This window comes from Gopherus flavomarginatus, chromosome 1 (assembly GCF_025201925.1).
Source record: "Gopherus flavomarginatus isolate rGopFla2 chromosome 1, rGopFla2.mat.asm, whole genome shotgun sequence".
Classification (NCBI taxonomy): Eukaryota; Metazoa; Chordata; order Testudines; family Testudinidae; genus Gopherus; species Gopherus flavomarginatus.
In genome coordinates this window covers 197,362,901-197,380,981 of record NC_066617.1, presented here as the reverse complement: position 1 = coordinate 197,380,981, position 18,081 = coordinate 197,362,901, and the positions used below count along the sequence as shown (strand labels likewise).

General features: G+C 43.2%; 1 protein-coding gene across 5 annotated transcripts in view; it reads left to right on the top strand.

Annotated features, from left to right (window-relative positions):
• Window positions 1–18,081, top strand: part of APP (amyloid beta precursor protein) — a 353,581-nt gene that overhangs the window by 215,016 nt on the left and 120,484 nt on the right. For 3 of the 5 annotated variants that reach the window (XM_050958026.1, XM_050958016.1, XM_050958037.1), the window contains exon 7: window positions 4,359–4,526. The exons of the other annotated variants lie outside the window; for them this stretch is intronic. In XM_050958026.1, coding sequence (XP_050813983.1) covers window positions 4,359–4,526 — 168 coding nt within the window. The remainder of the gene's footprint in view (window positions 1–4,358; window positions 4,527–18,081) is intronic. 5 annotated transcript variants of the gene reach the window in all.

Genomic DNA, 18,081 nt, shown 5'->3' with positions numbered 1-18,081 from the left:
GGTTGCACAGATAGCCCCTGAAATAGACTCATAATATTTAAATTGCTTGTATCTGCAATAACTTGTCTTTTTCAAACACTGTGGCATATTTTATTGTATGCGCTTTCCATTTTATGACATAAATAGTAATATGAAGCTGAACATTCAGAGGATAGTCTTGGAGATAAAGCATAGTATTGGGAGTCAAGAAATTTGGGTTTTGTTCCCTTTCTCTGTCAAATACTTTCTGGGTGCAAGTCACCTAACTTCACTATGAAACTGTGACTTGGCTGCATCATAGGGCTATTCTTAGGGTGAATTTTACATATCTCTAAAGAAGAGCATTGAGATTCTCAGATGGAAGGTGCTGTAGAATGTCAAAGTGTTGATGTCATAGGAAAAATATTGGAAAATGCTGGATAGTTACAATAGAGCAAAGCTATGGAACCTTAACTTTACTTTTCCTGATTGTTAATCAATTTAATTGTATGGATCTTTGAGATTTCCAAAGGCACTAAGTGGAGTTAGAAACTTCGTTCCCCTGGAAGCCAGTTGGTTGTCTAATTCCCATTTTTGTCTTTGAAAATATCCACTGTATTTCTTTAGAGTTCATTCCCTAGATTTTTTCAAGAGTGAAACAGGCTGCACACACATTTCAGTGTGCTCAGATCCTGTTAAGTCATCTTTAAAACATTTAAGGTGGAATAGGCCCTTAAGATGAGAAAATAAGAACTGGTCAGAAAAGTGAATGTTTTCCTATGAGAAATTTCATTTGAAATTTTTCAGTTGAGCTTTAAACATTTAGCACAAATTTTCTGGAGGGATTAGCTACAGGAAACACTCATTTTTGTGCAACAGCAACACATTGGAAATTTTGAATACCAAAGGTGGATTGTTTGAGAAAGTGTGAGCGTGTGAAAACAGCAGGCTAGAACTTGAACTGTTCAGAAATCTTAGCTATAACAAACACTACACAAAACTCTCTGTTTAATTAGCTTTGCTTTCTTGCAGCCAAAGGCAAAGAATTGCTTCAGTTCTTAATCAGTTCTCAGAAACAAGATTAAAAGATGAAAGTTAGCATTTTGCCACAGTGTAATTTAATTTTTCTAGTTATCACAGATAATTTGTTCCCAGTGTGGCCTAACTCGTGAGTCTTCCTTTGTATTTTGGGGAGGGAATTAAATGCAAAGAATATTTTTAATTCTAAATGACATGATTGTACAATATGTCTTCTCTGCTGCTAACTGTGAGCGTACCATCATGCTCAGATGATGGGATAAATCTTCACTAGCTCTCTGCACCCATTCAAGAGACTTAGGTTCTAAGGCACTACCCTTCTGTCTTACAAGGATTATGTGTACCATGGGTTTCAGCAAGGGAGGAAAAGCTACTCTTCTTCCTTCCCAGTACAGATGACAAGGACAAGCAGAGGGGAGACCAAGAGGGATATTGACTCTAAATTACAGTCTGCTGCCTTGATCATGGCCAGTCATAAAGTGACGATCTAGCCTCATGTTTGTATCCTGCATTGTTATTAATCTCTAGGTGTTGAATTCTCCTCTCATCCCCACACAGCAGATCTATGTTCTGATATTCCAGTCTCCTGGCAATGCAACACCATCCATGCAAGGTGTCAAGACCTACGATGTAGAGCTGAGAGGGGGATTTTGCTCTGTGGTAGCACCAACTTCGCCATAGGGAGGGGAAGGGAAGTCCTGACTTCTTGCCCTGCATTAAGTTCAAGTAGGGAGTCTGATTTAATTTCGTGATTAAGTAGTCACTCTTTAAAGGGCTGTATTTCCCATTTTCATGCAAACTGATTCCACTGAAAGGCTCCAAAAGATTAACTCTTAAACTCAACGGCACTTTTTTTTAGTGCCAGTCAAATGAATGCTTAATATGTATAAATATCTGTAGTGCCTCAAGATTTGATTCCTGATTATCATTGCCATTATTTCACTGATGGGTTATCATCATCTTTTTTCCACATTCTGTAGATAGCAAAAATATACAGGGTACTAAAAGTCATTGCTTTTATTGTTCTTGTGTGTGAGACATTTAGGGATTGACCCCACTTTCCGGGGGATCAACCTGCCTTAGAGAGCAAGGGCAGATCTACACTGTTGGGCTAAGTTGACCTAAGTTATGCAGCTCCAGCTCCATGGATAACATAGCTGGAGTCGACGTACCTTAGGTCGACTTACTGCAGTACCTACACCGTGCTGGTTCGATGGGAGAGCAATCGGCAGTCGATTTAGCAGGTCTTCATTAGACTCGCTCAATTGACCCAGTGGATCGATCGCCGCTGTAAGTGGAGCAAGCCTAGAGATTAAAAAGGAAATACTAAAGTGAGTCTATGGAACTTTCACATACTGATAAGAGTGTGTGAAATATAAAACGATAAAATAACTTACCCTTCATAACAAAATTTAGATGTATCAAGGGAATCCGAGAAGGCATTTGCTTCTTTATATGTTGAGGTTGACTGACAGTTGCATTTACTGAATTAGTTTTTAAAAGAACAACAAATTGCTGAGACCCTGTGTTCTTGAAATTTGGTATTCTTTCAGTAAAACTTGTCATGATTATACCTGTTTCTTTAATGTCAATCACTCTTCCAGTGATTAATTTTTAAAATTAAATTTGTGGACTTCCTTCATGTATTGAAAGCCAGGCAAAGTTACATTGTGTGTTGACTATAACTACATTGCATAAAAATCAAGCAAGAGTAACTGTTATGGAAAACCCTGTGTACTATTAATGACACCTGTCCGGGATTTTAAAAGTAAAAAGCTAACTCTCCTCTACCATAACTTTTCATTCATTCTACAAACAAAACTGTGTAAGTGCCTAATATAGGTTGATGTGTATAGGTAAAGCTTTGTGCTGGATCAATCATAAATGTTTTACAGTAAATAATTATTGATGTAAATGTACACATGTTGATTACTGACAGTAATTTGATATAAAATGCATGCTGCAGAAAAGAGGTGGGAAGGGTTATATGCTAACAGAGATGAACCAAACAGGCTATCAGGAAAGAGGCTGTGAAGCAGCCAGTGAGACTCCCCAAATCTGGGCTAATGCCAGTGAGAGCCTTTCAGGGGTGATGAGTGTGTGGAGATTTCCAGTGCTACATACGCTGGCAGGTGTTGAGGTGACCAAGGGGGAGACCCCATTTCAATAGTAAGGAGTCATCCTTCCACAAAATTAAGACTTGTGAAGTAATGTCAGAAATAGTTGTAGATAAGTTACCAGTTATCTGCCATTATTTTGAACCCATGTCTGCTGGAAGCATAGAGGGGGAAGTACTGGTGTTTCATGTTCTACAATTTTTTGCAAATGATATACAGGATGCTGAGTGTGAACGTTGTTTTTCCTGTTTGGAACATTATTGGTAAAGGGTTATATATGTACCCAGGTGGTGGGCTGAATTCCAATTTAAGGACTTTTTATTCTTTGATCTTAATTTGTACAACTCAGTTCCCCACAGATTTCAATGCAAATGCAGTGACTGGTCTAGCTCCCACTGAAAACTGAGAAACACAAATCATGATATATGTTCAACGCAGATTTCGTACTGTCATCTGATATGTTAAGTAAGGAGGAAAATCAGCCCTCTTCACAAAGCCAGCGCACCATTTAAATCTTATTTTGAGGGCTTTTATGGATTTAAGTGGTATATAAGCCTTGCGCTGAGCCTCTAAACTTGAGGGAGTTTCAACCAAAATGATTGTGTATGTGTATGGAAGGAATTTTACTCCCTGTATCATTTATATAGATCCTCTTTACAAGCCAAGAAATCTCAGTATTTTAGATGTATTTTTTAATAGTTTGTTGTGTAGATATTTCCTGCGATCAAGAGTTTTTCCAAAGACAATTATTCAAACTTCCTCATGGGCAAAACTCCGATTAAGGGCTTGTCCACACACAAAGGTTGTACCGCTTTAACTGTACCAGTATAGTTATAGTGATACAGCATCCCTCAAGTGGATACTGATAAGAGATGGGGAACCATAAGACAATTTTATCCAGTATAACTATGTCCACAATAGGGGCTATACCAGTATAACTCTTTCAGTAAATAATCACACCACTACCCAAAATAGATATACAAGTACAAAAGTTGTGTGTAGAGCAGAAGGGATTTAGTTGTGTTTAATCCAGATGAGAATACATTGTATTAGAGACTATTTATAGATAATGAGTTAAAGTGTAGTAATTGAATTGCTTTGTGAAAGAGAGAGAAGCTTCCTTGATGCATCCATTTTCTAGCCAATGTGCAAGAGTTAGAACATGTAAGTAAACTTGTGTAGATGAAAAGCAAGACAATACCATTTTCATGCTAAATGTAGTTCCTCCACATCTCCTATAATTAGAGGTGTGCTCTGAACAAGCTGAGACTGGTCCTTGCCGAGCAATGATCTCCCGCTGGTACTATGATGTGACTGAACGAAAGTGTGCACCATTCTTTTACGGCGGATGTGGTGGGAACCGAAACAACTTTGACTCTGAGGAATACTGCATGGCAGTCTGTGGCAGCGTCAGTAAGTGGACCTCTCAAGCCTGTAGCAGTCTTTCTCTCTCTTGCCACTGACTCTGCTGTTTGTAACAGATTTCTTTTCTGATCCTTGGGATGGGCCTGTGCTATCACTAACCATATTTCTGTCAAGATGTTATAATTGCCCATGTTCTATAGAGTGTGTTTACTCATTAATGTCTGTCTTTCTAATCCAGCATGACAGTGGATGACTTCTATGTTGTAGATGCAATAGTCTTGCAACTTGGTAATGAAAATTTTGTCCTAACATTTCTATCAACAAGGCAGTATACAGCTACAGTGTTTCATATAGGTCTTTCTGTAAAAGTATATTTACATTTTTGTGTCTGTGTGTTTGTCTTCATGTATGTATTATGCATGTGCAAAAAAAACCCTCAAAACCAAATCTATACCCAGTTGTTAGTGAAGCTTTAAGTTATAATATCTAATCCATGAAAATGCTGTTTTATATTGTATTTCCTTACTTGAGTTCCTATTTTATCAAAGCAACACAAACAAATCAAAATGTGATGATATTTGTTTCCACACTTAAATATTAAGCATTCACTTCTTTCCTTTGGACGCTGGCTGTTAGAGTGTGTGTGTAAATAAGTAACTTGGAAATATATATTTGTACAGGAAAAGAAGAAACAGATTTGCCGTTTGAGGTTTAGGTCTTCAAGTGTGATGATGCACATTAATATGAATTAATTGCTACCTATTTTATGTTTAATAACCGTATATTTTAATGATTGACTTTCATGGAGAAGGAATACTCGCTCCTGAGTCTTCCGTTTGTGAAGTGTTGCTCTCCCCCACTGGGGAATACTGAAGCTAATAAATCAAAGATTTAATCTGGGTGTGTTTTGACTTGTGAGCCTCTTGTACTGTCCCTTTTCCTCTGCCTGAGGGCTGTCCATAGATGATGTAACATATGTTTTGGTAATTTTCAAGGCCCACCTACCCCTTGTAACACTGAAACAAGCATCCAAAATCAAGGACCCTCTACCCCCAATATGTTCCATAATTTATGGATAGCCCCCTGTCTGCTTTATTCATAGGAATTATATCCTCCGTTTACAAATGAAATATACAAGAATGATTGCATATTTCAATATTCAGTCTGCTCACTAGAAAAGAGCAGTGCAGCCAGACTGGCAGGAACCCACCATCACTTAATTTTGTAGAACATCCTATGAATGGTGTCCAGAAAAGCTTTAAATAATACAAAAGTGAGAGTGTGTGTGAGTGAGTTTGGGGGTGGAAAGTGGCATGAGGTGTAGGCAAGCAAGAAAAAGGGATTTTGCAGGATGGGTTTTTCAAAACATTTGGGGAGTTGGAGAGGGATTCAGATAAAAGCTGCAGAGGAGGAGTCCACGCCAGCAATGGCAAGATTATATGGAAGGACATGGAGGAGGCAGGTGCCGGAGAAGTGGGATAGGAGTAGTAGAAAGAGAGAAGAATTATGAGTACTTATCAAAAAAGAATTAAAATGCAGTTTTGAACCAAGTCCTGAACTGAATAAGACATTAATGGAGTCTCTGAGGACGAGTGATGTGCTTGTAGTTTTGTATTTGTATGTTCCATGCTGGTGCCAGGAAAAGCTGGGAGTTGGGAAGCCCGTGGAGAGTTGCCATGTGGGGGTGGGGAAGAGGGGAGATTGAACTCAGGGCTTGCCTCTCCCAGCATTATGGACATCATGCAGAGAAGCCACCGTGGCAATGGGAGGACAGAAAGAGTGAGCAAATCCCCTCTGCCAACACCATTCAGCTGCTAGGGAGAGGCAAGGACAGAGAAAGCTAATTTGTAGCAAGGTGTCTAATTCAGACCACACCCCTGCCAGGATGTTTCCATGCACAGTAGGGTAAAATGGCTGCGACCTTGTGCCCAGTTCAAAGAAGCAGCCCATGTAACTAGCAGCATCTTCTGTCAGTGCTCCTCTCCCGCCACAGATGAATTTCTTCTTTCGGCTCCAGGAGCACCAGAACCTGTGTAGGAGTGGGGAGCTGCCCCCAGCTGGCATGGAACTGTGGCCCTGCTCCTCCTCCTCCTTCCCCTCAAGGCCCCGCCCCCTGGCCAGGCCAGAAGCCAGAGCTAAGTCATGGTAAGAGCTGCCCAGGAAGCCCAGGCTGCTGTGGGGAGTCCCAGACCCTCCACCTGCCCTGGACAGGGGCCAAGATGCCCAAGAGCAGCCCCTGGACCATGTCGCCATTCCCCCCAGAGCGTGCCGCCTAGGGCAGATGAAGTGTCTGGGGCTCCCCACAGTGTCCCAGGTTCCCTGGCCAGCATTTACCACGGCCCAGCTCTAGGCTTCTAACCTGGCTGGGGGAGTAGGGAGGGGGACCTTGAGGAGAAGAGGAGGAGCACGGGGCAGGGCCACATGGGGAGGGAGGTATGTTGAGGGGTCCAAATGTTCTTTGTGCCCAGGGCTCCAATAAATCTTAATCCTCCTCTGCTGTTGAGTATGCTCCTTTTCCCCTAGAAAAGTATTTCTGACTTTGAAACATTTAGCTTCAGGTAGCAGAGATGGAACCATGGTTTTATTTGATCATTACATGCATAGAGGGTGGACAGAGGGAGGAATAATTAAATATGTCAACACATGCAATCAAATATCATCAGTTTAAATGACAGTTAAGACTGAAGATGAGATGACCAAGATAGAAATTGTTCAAGGGAGAGATCTGAGAAACTGAGCCTTGTGGGACTCTGTAGAGGAAGGGTCTTGTTGCAGAAAAATAACTATAAGAAGTTAGTTTATTGAGTAGGAGCGAGGTACCATGATAGGAATGAACCTGACTCACCTACACAGGTTTAGAGATAATCCAGGAGCATCGATTATCCGTCGCAGCACGGAAGTTAAAGAAAAGGTATAGCTTTCTCCAATCACTGTCTAAATCTGATATTGCATCTACCACCATGATATCTGAGTGCCTTTGCCAGGAGAAGTTCATTAATTAGTTTCTTCTGCATAGTTAATGTGCAGCATGGTGAAATCCAAATTGAAAATGGCTGTAGGAATCATGTTGTGGGTTTGTTGTATGATTGGCCACTCAGCAGAGGATTTTGAAACTTGCCTACATTGATCTCTATTTTTTTTTTAAATCACTGTTTGCCTGCAGTTACTACATAGTAAAATATGAGATTCCACACTTTCCCCTGCCAGTTAGAGTGAAAAATAACATGGGCATCTTTTTGGCAAATGCTGAGCTTTTCATGGTAAACATTGCACATCTCAGCCTTACTGTGAGACCAGAGAGATTTTGTGGGATCAGGAAAATACTGTTATAAACACATTTCACTTTACGCCTTTAGAATGTTGTGGTAGGTACCAGTCTTGCAAGCAGGTGGATCTCTGTGTCCAAACCCTTTCGACTGCACTGGGGCTCTGTGCAGGCCAAAGTCTGTCCATATGGCATAGCTTGCAGAATGGGGTCTTAGTTTCATACCTAAAGCTTCTAATTACAATTTATATTTCTGGTTTAAGCAACCTTGTCAACTGGAGTATAGGGAAAGATGCTGTTGGTTGAAAGTGCAAATAAATTAAATCTGTGCTGTGATCTTAAAATTATTTCTATAATATCCTGAAATAATCATGTATATTTGGGTAGAGTTTGAACATTTAGCAACCCAAGAGGCATCTATGACTGAAGAGAAAATGTTTGAATATTTGGTCTCTTTTATGAGACCATCTGAAAAAGATGGTAGAATTCAAGCTCAGAGTATTGGTAATAGAATGTGGAGCCTTTCCTCTCTAGGTTACCTGGTAGAATCCAGCACAGGTCAGTCATGGCAGAAAGCTGTCTGCTTGTTCCGTGAACTAAATGGAGTGAGTTGACTCTAGTCCATTTGCAAGTGAGCAGGTGTCCACATAAAAGAACACCCACCAACACAATTGGTGACCATGTCCATGGTCTTTGAAGAGAGGCCATGGATTAAATGGGACTGGCGACTACCCTCCACCCTCAGATTTCTCAAGTTAGATCAGGTTTACACCTCACTGACAGGAAAGCATGGAGAAGTTTTTCCTATCGTTGTCTATACTCTGCCTGTTCTGTGGATAAAAGGCTTGTATCTCTAGAATGGTTAACCTACAAATTTTTGCACAGTGCTTTAAAAGAGAGAGAGAGGAATCGGTGTGGTTCTAAAATAAATTGATCAATAAATCTAATCCATTAGGAAAATAATTTTCTCTCTCTCTTAAACAAAAAAAAAAACAAAAAAAACCCCATGGAGTTTATAATGGACACATGCTTTCCTGGGTTTCTATTTATAATATAGTTTTAGTTCAGTGAAGACAGCGAATTCCCATTTGGGAATTCTGAGAAGGCTTTTTTTGGTGGGGAGGGAGAAAATCCAATCTGGTGTTCCATAATGCAGATTTGATGCCTGAAGATTTTTTTAAAATGAGAAATATTTCAGAATTGAGGTTTTATAAGGGTCAGTTGTGCGTTGTCTTTTTCTGTGTGTAAATTCACTGCTCATAAAAGTTCTCTAATTGACAGCCCTAGAAACTGAAGTCTGAATTCGTTATCCACAGTTGGGTGACCAGATTTTCAGACTTGGATACTCAATTCTTCCCTCCCCGTCCCTCTCCTGCAATCTACTCTCATTTTCTTTCTCCCTCTCTAACTCTCACCTTCCTATTTCCCCCTTGTTCTCTATGCTATACTCATGCACACTCACTCATTTACTCTGTCCTTCATTCTCATCCAGGCACGGGTTTTTGTTTTTCCCCCCAATGTTCTGTAAAAATTCATCTCTAGTGCAGGGTAGGATGTGTGCAGATGCCAAAGCAGACTGTTCAGCAGTTGCCTACCCATTCAGCTAAGCATCCATTAGGCTTATTGTTCAATCACAATGAGTTTGATTCCATATCAACCTGTTTCAACGTGCGGGGAGGGCTGGGTCAGAAGGATATGAGGATTCACTGAGAAGCCAGGATGTATGGCAGCTCTTGAGATGGGGCAAGTCTGAATGGAGAGAAGACCACACAGGACAAAACTGACAGAACTTGTGTGGGACTTGCAGAGGTGCAGGGCCACCCTCTCCATAGAGCAAGGCTAGCATTCTCTCTTCCCTTCCCCCACCCCCTCCACTACCCTGCTAATGTCCCTTAGCCTTCATCTGAGAGGACAACCTATGTTCTTCCAATCCTTAGCCTCTCTGTATATCATTGGTCTGCCAAGTGTACAGAGTTTTGTCAAAAAGACTTTTGTCTCCTGGGAACGGGCTCAGATTGCAAAACTCATGGTTTCATTCATCACTGAACTATGCTGGAATCGATCTATTAACCTAGAGGCTAAAGGTTTTAAATACCAATCACCAATTCTCTTAGCCTTCCAGAGCACGTGTACTCTCCATATTGATCATTATCAAGGATGTTCAATACAAAACATACACATTGTACAATGCAAGTTTAAGTACTTAAATTTCCACTATATTAGTATCCATTGTGACTTCAGAGGAGCCATTAGGATCTGTCAAAATTCAGATTAAATGACCTTGATGTGAATATCCATTGTCCAAATAGACCAGAGGAGCCAATTCTATATTTTCATCATACCATAAATTCACCAGTTATAGGATTTGGTTTATTGATTTCAGATTTTCTTTGTTTAAACTGTCCTTAAGACTACAACAGAAACACTTATTTAATATATATCCTTTCTGAATAACGTTAACAGTTGGACCCAACTCTTCAAAAGCAAAGAACTTCAGATTTGGGGCTTCTCCCTCTCCATTAGGTGTAATTATTTTAACAAAGATGGAATACAGTATAACAGGCTGTTATCAGGCCCTTGCAGTACTTCCAGCATTTGCAAGTTGGTGAGTTCAGAATATCGTTAAATCCTTAGGTCTATATTTCATTTGTTCTTGATTTTAATCCAAATATGTATGACATATATATTGTACAACCATGTTGTTATTGTTGCTAATTGTTCTTTTTTTGAAAATAGGTTTTGAAAAATTTTAATACATTGCATATCTTCTTTGTTCAAAGACGTAAGGGAGTCAAGATCACATTAACATATACATTTCCTTGCTCACTAAAAACTAGTTTTCTGATTGTTTATTTCTTAAGTAAAATGTAGGTGTCAGCTGTCAAATGTTATTTATTAGGGAAAATATCCACTGATATTTACCTCCAGTAATATTGACCAGTCTTACCAAGGCTGAATATTAGCATTAGCAAGGAAATCTCCATTTTCAATTAAACTGAATGGTCCCACCAGTTACTCTTAAAGAACGTTGCTTGCTGTGAAGATTTGCTTAATGCAGACTCTCTTTCAAACTCTGGATAATTTCATTTTGAGAAGACCCTGAGAGACTTAGGACATCGTAAGTCCTATTTCAAGAAATGGCATACCAACAATTTAGGCATATTCAGCAATACACCTCAGTATCATTTTTCTGGTGACACCATCAATTTCTAAAGAATTTATCATATCATTTGAAAAGGAAAAGATCTAGCTCCTGGGCTGGGCTGCTAAGACTGCCAAAACAATGGAAATAACTTACCCAGCTATCTCATTCATTTCAGTTGTGTAACTTCTAAAGTCTAATGATGATCATTTTGATTGTCGACATTAACTGTTCAATTGCTATACGTTTTAGAAGAAACATCCAGTCACTATGGGATTTTGGGTGGAGTGTACATTGAATAACATCCCCCCAATATATATTGAAAATAGTAAAATTAATCAACTTGCTAAATCTACATCAATTTAAGCAGTAACTGTATTTAGTAAGTGGTATATATTTTGGCTTTAAACTGTAATCTGAAGCAGATAAAATAAGTATCATCCAAATTCACGGTCCATTCTGGTCAATTTCATGGTCACAAGATTTTTAAAATAGTAAATTTCATTATTTCAGCTATTTAAATCTGAAATGTCATGCATGGTGTTGTAATTGTAGGGGTCCTGACCCAAAAAGGAGTTGTCGGGGGATCACAAAGGTTACTGTGGGGGGGGGTTGCGGTATGGCCCAGTGCAGGAGTAAGGGTGACATGGTATGGTATTGCCACACCTGCTTCTTGTGCTGCTGCTGGTGGGGCGCTGCCTTCAGAGCCAAGTGCCTGGCCAATAGCCGCCACTCTCCAGCTGCCCAGCTCTGAAGTCAGCACAGAAGCAAGGGTGGCAATACTGTGATGCCCCTGAAATAACCTTGTGATTCCCCCTGCAATTCCCTTTTGGGTCAGGACCTCCAATTTGAGAAACGCTGGCCTCCCCCATGAAATCTGTATAGGATAGGGTAAAAATACACAGAAGACGAGATTTCACGGGGGGGAGACAAGAATTCATGTGAATTTGGTAGGGCCCTAATTTTATTTTAAGGAACATCTGTTGAATAATTAAAATACAATATAAACCAAAGTATTTTATTTTCAACTCTACTATGCTATTATGCACCAGATGTAGATAGTCTAACATATATGTCTTAATCTGCTACTCTTCTCATAGGCTAATTTCACATTGATTTCAAAACTGGCATCAAACCATCAGTGTCTGTTGACAAGAGCGTATTTCTTAAAACACTTTGAATTTGTGCTCCTTATTGAAACTTCAAGAAAATTGTGTTACATCACATCACAATGCTATGTAGTATCTGGTTTAATATATCTTCAAATATAACACACATTGTAATCTATCCCTTTCAAGAATAAATGCTGAAAACCTGTAAAACAGCACTACCATAATTTTCTGTTCTCAGTAAATTTCTTGATACATTTGCTGTTTGTCTGGGATCTTTTGACATCCCTCTAATTAACAGGTAGTAAAATGTTTTGACAGCTAAATGTCCATGTCAACCTCCAGAGTATATTTAGCAGTAAGGAGTTGAAATATTTTGCTGCATTTATATAAACAGAGTGGGCAAAATATATGTAATTTTTAGTTAAAGAGCTAAAAGGCTCTTTCCATCTTATTTATCAGATGAGCGCTCCAGACAGATGGAGATCGGGTGACAGGCTTGAGGGCAGAAAACAAGCAAACGAGCAAGAACACATTTATCTGCCCTGGATGGCATTGCCCTTTCACTGTTCTTGAGTTTTATAGGGTAATTGGCAGGACTATAGCTATATAAAAGCAGCAGAGCTTGCAAGTTGCACCATCCAAGAAGTGCCTTTCTAACAATACAGAATGTGATGGGAAAGATTCATCACAGTCAGCCAGCTGCAGCCTTAACTCACCATAGCATTCCTGAGGGTGTAATTTAAGGTATAGAAGTCCAGCGCTAAAATTTTAAATCCCTAAAACCTAACAGTTTTTATAAATGAATCTCAGCTTGACATTGCAGCTCCGTGCTCCCCCTTGTGAGTGCGAAGTCTTCAGTTTGAATGAATAAATTTATTACAAATATATATTAAACCAGTCCCCAGGTATAATCTACCAAGAGCGATTATATTATCTAGACACTCTCTCTACTCTTAAGAGAGGGGTCAAACTGGCTCCGGGGCTTAGCTTAAGAAAAGTCTTCTGAGGCAGTTCTCTCTCCTGTGTGGATTGCCTGATGCTGCTGACTTCTGTTTCTCTGGCATGGGAAACAGACAGAACACGTGTCTTGATGAAGTTAAAGCCAGTTTTAGCAAGGTGAGACTCAGGGACAATCACAAGAATGTAGGTCTCTCTGTTGTAATTATTCAAGATTTGTCCTCCAATGAATCTTGTCTATACATTTATGTTTTTGTATATTACCTGCCATGGCTGTTTAGTCACAGTTGACTTATTGAGTATAAGTAATGAGTGTACATGGGACAAGCCATTTAAAAATATAATATAAGTTGGGGTCATGGCTTGTTCATATACGGAACAAGCATAGGGTATGAAACTTCAAAACTGATTCAGATTTTTTACTTTAGAATGCGCAATGGATGGATTAGTAGTATTCACAATAGCAACAATACAGAGAAGTGAATGTGCATAATGTTGTGGCAAGAGTTTGATCTAATGGTAGATTCAGACGTTAGTGATTTTAACAACATCCTTTACAACTTGTAGGAATTGACTTTGGCCAAGTTTCATGGCTAGAACAAATAGAAGCTTCTCAGATTCTGATCAATAATTTAGTTTGCCTGGAAATTTTCTACAAATAAGAATTTATTTTTCTGTATAAGAGATCAAAGATATTTTTATAGGGGTTTGTCCTTCCTTTAGTACTGTGGCAGCAGATAAATGCTTGAAGTACTTCTGCATTCTTCCCTTCTTAGTAGTAATCTCAAGATATTTAGCATAAGTGAGGGAGGATTTTGTATTTTACCATTTTTTCCCTAAATTGAGGCAATTTTTCTTTCCTTAATTCCCTTCCCAGTGTAGCCACTTTTTTATTAATATTATTATTATTTGTAGTACTTTAGTGCCTAGGAGCCCTGGTCGTGGCCAGAGTCTGTGGTGCAGAGGCCCGTTGGGGCTAACTGACAAAAGGTTCATTGTGCTCTGTAAGCAGCTCTGGCTCAGACCTGACAAACTCACTACACCTAATACACTGTTGTCATGGTATTTATCCATAAAAGGTAGCTAATGAAGTCTCTGCTGAAAGCTTGTAACTTATCTGTGCTCATAATCATTGTGAGATGTATGTACTGGTAGTATTTAAGGAATAATGTAACTATTGTAATTATTTAATTATGCCTTTATGGTCTTGGAGTAAAGGTTAGTCACCTGGTAACCATGTGTCTTGGTCATGACCCATTCAAGTGGGAGGGAGTGGTCATCCCACCTTGGCTGGCTGATTATCTAATGTATTGTTCAGTTGCCTACCCTTCCCCCATCCCCAAAGTAGGATTACCATTTGGCTGGTATTTGACAGGCCTGAGCAATATTTTTATGGATTTGCCAGCTGCCAGAAAAATTATTTACTCTACCGGGGGAGTTTTTTATGTGGATCTAAAGATTTGCATTATCATCACAATACACAGGGATATCTAAAGTCAAATGTTTCTATGTCCAGCTAAAGATGCTGCAGTGTTCCCATTTTTACAGTTTGGAAAGAAGATTGATAACATCATTTTATCTCTGTGTTATCTCTCTCGATACTGTGTAAGTAGCTGTTAAAGAGTGCAGGTGTTGTGGAGTTGCATTGTGGTTGGGGGTAGGAGTTGCGGTGGGCTTGCCTTGTGAGGGGGAGTGCTTTTTTTTTGCATTTCACAGGTGGTAATTGCAAATAATCAAAACCACATACAGATTAAAAGGAACACCATAACAGACAGAGATCACCCTGTCTGTGAATAAAGGCAAAAAACTGATTGAGTATATGACAGGGCAGACAAAGATACTCTGCATCCATTCACTGAGGAGCCATCTTGTTGAGCAGAAATGTTTTCCAAGAAAGAGTGGATCACGGTTCCTGTGAAGCCTGCAACAGACTGACCTGTGGGCGGGGGGGGTGAACTACTTTATTAAATAGGAAAGGTAACTATTAATAAGTGTAGACTTTAGTTCATGCTCTGTAATTCTTCTTCGAGTGCTTGCTCATATCCATTCCAATTAGGTGTGTGCGCGCCGCGTGCACGTTCGTCGGAGACTTTTTACCCTAGCAACACTCGGTGGGCCAGCAGGTCGCCCCCTGGAGTGGTGCCGGTATGGCGCCTGATATATACCCCTGCTGGCCCGCCCGCTCCTCAGTTCCTTCTTACCGCCCGTGTCGGTCGTTGGAACTGTGGAGCACGGCTAGCTGTTCTCCACCTCCCTAGCGTTTCACTCTTCTGCAGTCTAGTGTATATAGTTCAGTTATTATAGTAATAGTTGTAGTTATAAAGTTAAGTAAGTATAATTGGAAATAGTTATACTGAGGATCGGGGGTTCGCCCCTTTTTCCTCCCCGCGGTGCCGGGGCCCATGCCCGGTTCACCTGGCTTTAAGCCTTGCGCGGCCTGTCATCGGCCGATGTCAACAGGAGATCCGCACGACTCCTGCCTGAGGTGCCTAGGCGAGTCCCACCTTGTGGACAAGTGTCGGATCTGCAAGGCGTTCAAGCCCCGAACAAAGAAGGAGCGGGACAGTCGCCTGAAGCAGATCCTGATGGAGGCAGCGCTGACTCCCCCACCGTCGGCACCGACTCCGGCACCGGGACCAAGTGTCGCCTCCACTCCAGACCGCCCGGCACCGGCGAAGGCTCCAACATCCCGCTCGGCACCGGCCCGGCACCCTAGCCAGCACCGCTCCCTCTCCCCGAGGAGCAAAAAGCACAGGGCTCCTGCGGTGCCTGCAGCTGCACCACAGTCAAAGCGTGCCTCAAAACCTGACCGCCCGGCACTGTCATCCGCCGCGGCACCGAGTGTCGTCACACCGTTGACTCCGGCCCCTCAGAGACCGTTGAGTCCGATGCCTTTCAGCTCCCCAGTGAGGACCGAGGTCGAGCTTGTCGCCCCCTCCACGCCGGAGACCTTCTCAGCGGCACGCGACATCATCGCATTGACAGAGCCCGAGCTGCCCCAACCCCCGGCACCACCGGTGCGGGTTATCCAGTCGCTGGGCAAGCCCGCCATGGTACGACCGCATTCGCCGGGTACTACCGGGCATTGGTCCCGTTCCAAATCGAGGGACCACTCCCAGCGTCTCCGCTCGAGATCTAGATGCCGCTCGCAGTCCCGGGACCGCTACCTGTGGCACCGGTCGTACTCGCGGCACCGTTCAAGATCCCGGTCGCCGCCGTACTACTCTCGGCACCGGTCTAGATCGCGGCACCGATGTTCATACCGCAGCCGATCCCGGCACGGCAGTGGACGGCACCGGTCGACTTCCCGGCACCTAGCCGGTAGCAGGTCCCGGTCTAGATCACGGTACCGCCATGACTCCCGGTACCGTTCACCTGCACCGCGCAGCGACGTCGGGATGCGCAGAGGCCTGCCACAGTCATCGGCGGCTCCTCCATGGCCTTCGAGGCACTCGTCCGCTTCTTCCCATATGGACAACGCCTCTTACGGGGGTTCGGATGTTCACGCCCGCATGGACCAGTGTCCACCTCAATGGTCCTTTTGGACGCCCTGGGCATACCGCCAAGCCCAGGGCGAACCTTCGGGACAAGCTCTCTCCAACCCATCGGAGCGTCGTGCACCAGAGGCCACAATCAGTCGGGGCCCCCCCCCTCAGGTATGGAGGAAGACCCCACGGATACCCTGGTGCAGCAGGATGCCCGGGAAACGGAGGCCCCTCTGGACGAGGCTTCCATGCAAGAACCACTCCTCCCTGGGGTGTCTTCGTCCTCATCCCCGGATGAGGCGGTAGCGGGCGCCTCTTCATCAGGGCCCCCGCCGATTGATCTCCGGGCACATCAGGACCTGCTGAGGCGAGTTGCCCAGAACATAAACCTTCCTGTAGAGGAAGTCCCGGAAGTAGAGGACCCGGTAGTAAGCATCCTCTCGGCGGAGACACCGACCAGGGTAGCCCTCCCCTTCATTAAGTCAGTCCAGGCGAAGGCAGACACCATCTGGCAGTCTCCGGCCTCCATTCCACCCACTGCCCGCGGCATGGAAAGGAAGTATATGGTACCATCCAAGGGGTATGAGTATCTCTACATACACCCCGCTCCCTGCTCCTTGGTGGTACAATCAGTCAACGAGCGGGAACGCCACGGCCAACAGGCTCCTGCACCAAAATCCAGGGAAGCCAGGCGCATGGACTTGCTGGGCCGTAAAATTTATTCTGGTGGAGGCCTTCAGCTCCGTGTGGCGAACCAGCAGGCCCCCCTGAGCCGTCACAGCCACAACACCTGGGAGGCTGTTGGCAAATTTACAGAGCTGCTCGCCCAGGACTCACGCCAGGAATTTTCATCTCTCCTGGAAGAGGGCAGGAGGGTCGCCAGGACCTCGCTACAGGTGTCCTTAGATGCCACAGATTCAGCAGCGAGGACTCTGGCATTGGGCGTAGCCATGCCCCGTATATCGTGGCTGCAGTCTTCCGGACTACCGCCGGAGCTACAATATACGATCCAGGACTTGCCATTCGACGGGCAGGGCCTCTTCTCTGAAAAGACGGATCCCAGGCTACAGAGCCTGAAGGATAATCGGGTCATTATGCGTTCACTGGGAATGCACACGCCCCAGACTCAGAGAAGGCCATTCCGCCCCTACCATCAGCGCACTTATCCCTCGCCTCGCCCCAGACAAGATTTCAACCGGAGGCGAGGCCAGCCAAATCGTAGACGGCAGTCAGGTCCTCAAAGGGGTAACACTTCCGGGTCCGAAAAGCCACCGCAGGGACCCAAGGCGAACTTTTGAAGGTACGCCCGAGAGCAGCTTACCAGTCCCCTCTCTGGATCCACTTCATTTCCTCAACCGCCTCCGCCACTTCCTACCGTCATGGTCCCAGCTGACTTCGGATCGTTGGGTCCTGAGCACGGTGCAGTTTGGTTACCATCTTCAGTTTGTTTCTCCATCCCCCTCCCATCCTCCCTCCTCGTCCCTTTTCAGGGACCCCTCTCACGAGCAACTTATCGTCCAGGAGGTTCGCAAGCTCCTGTCCATTGGGGCTATAGAGGAGGTGCCAAGGGAGCTAAGGGGCAAGGGGTTTTATTCCCGGTACTTCTTAATCCCCAAGTCAAAAGGGGGCCTATGACCCATCC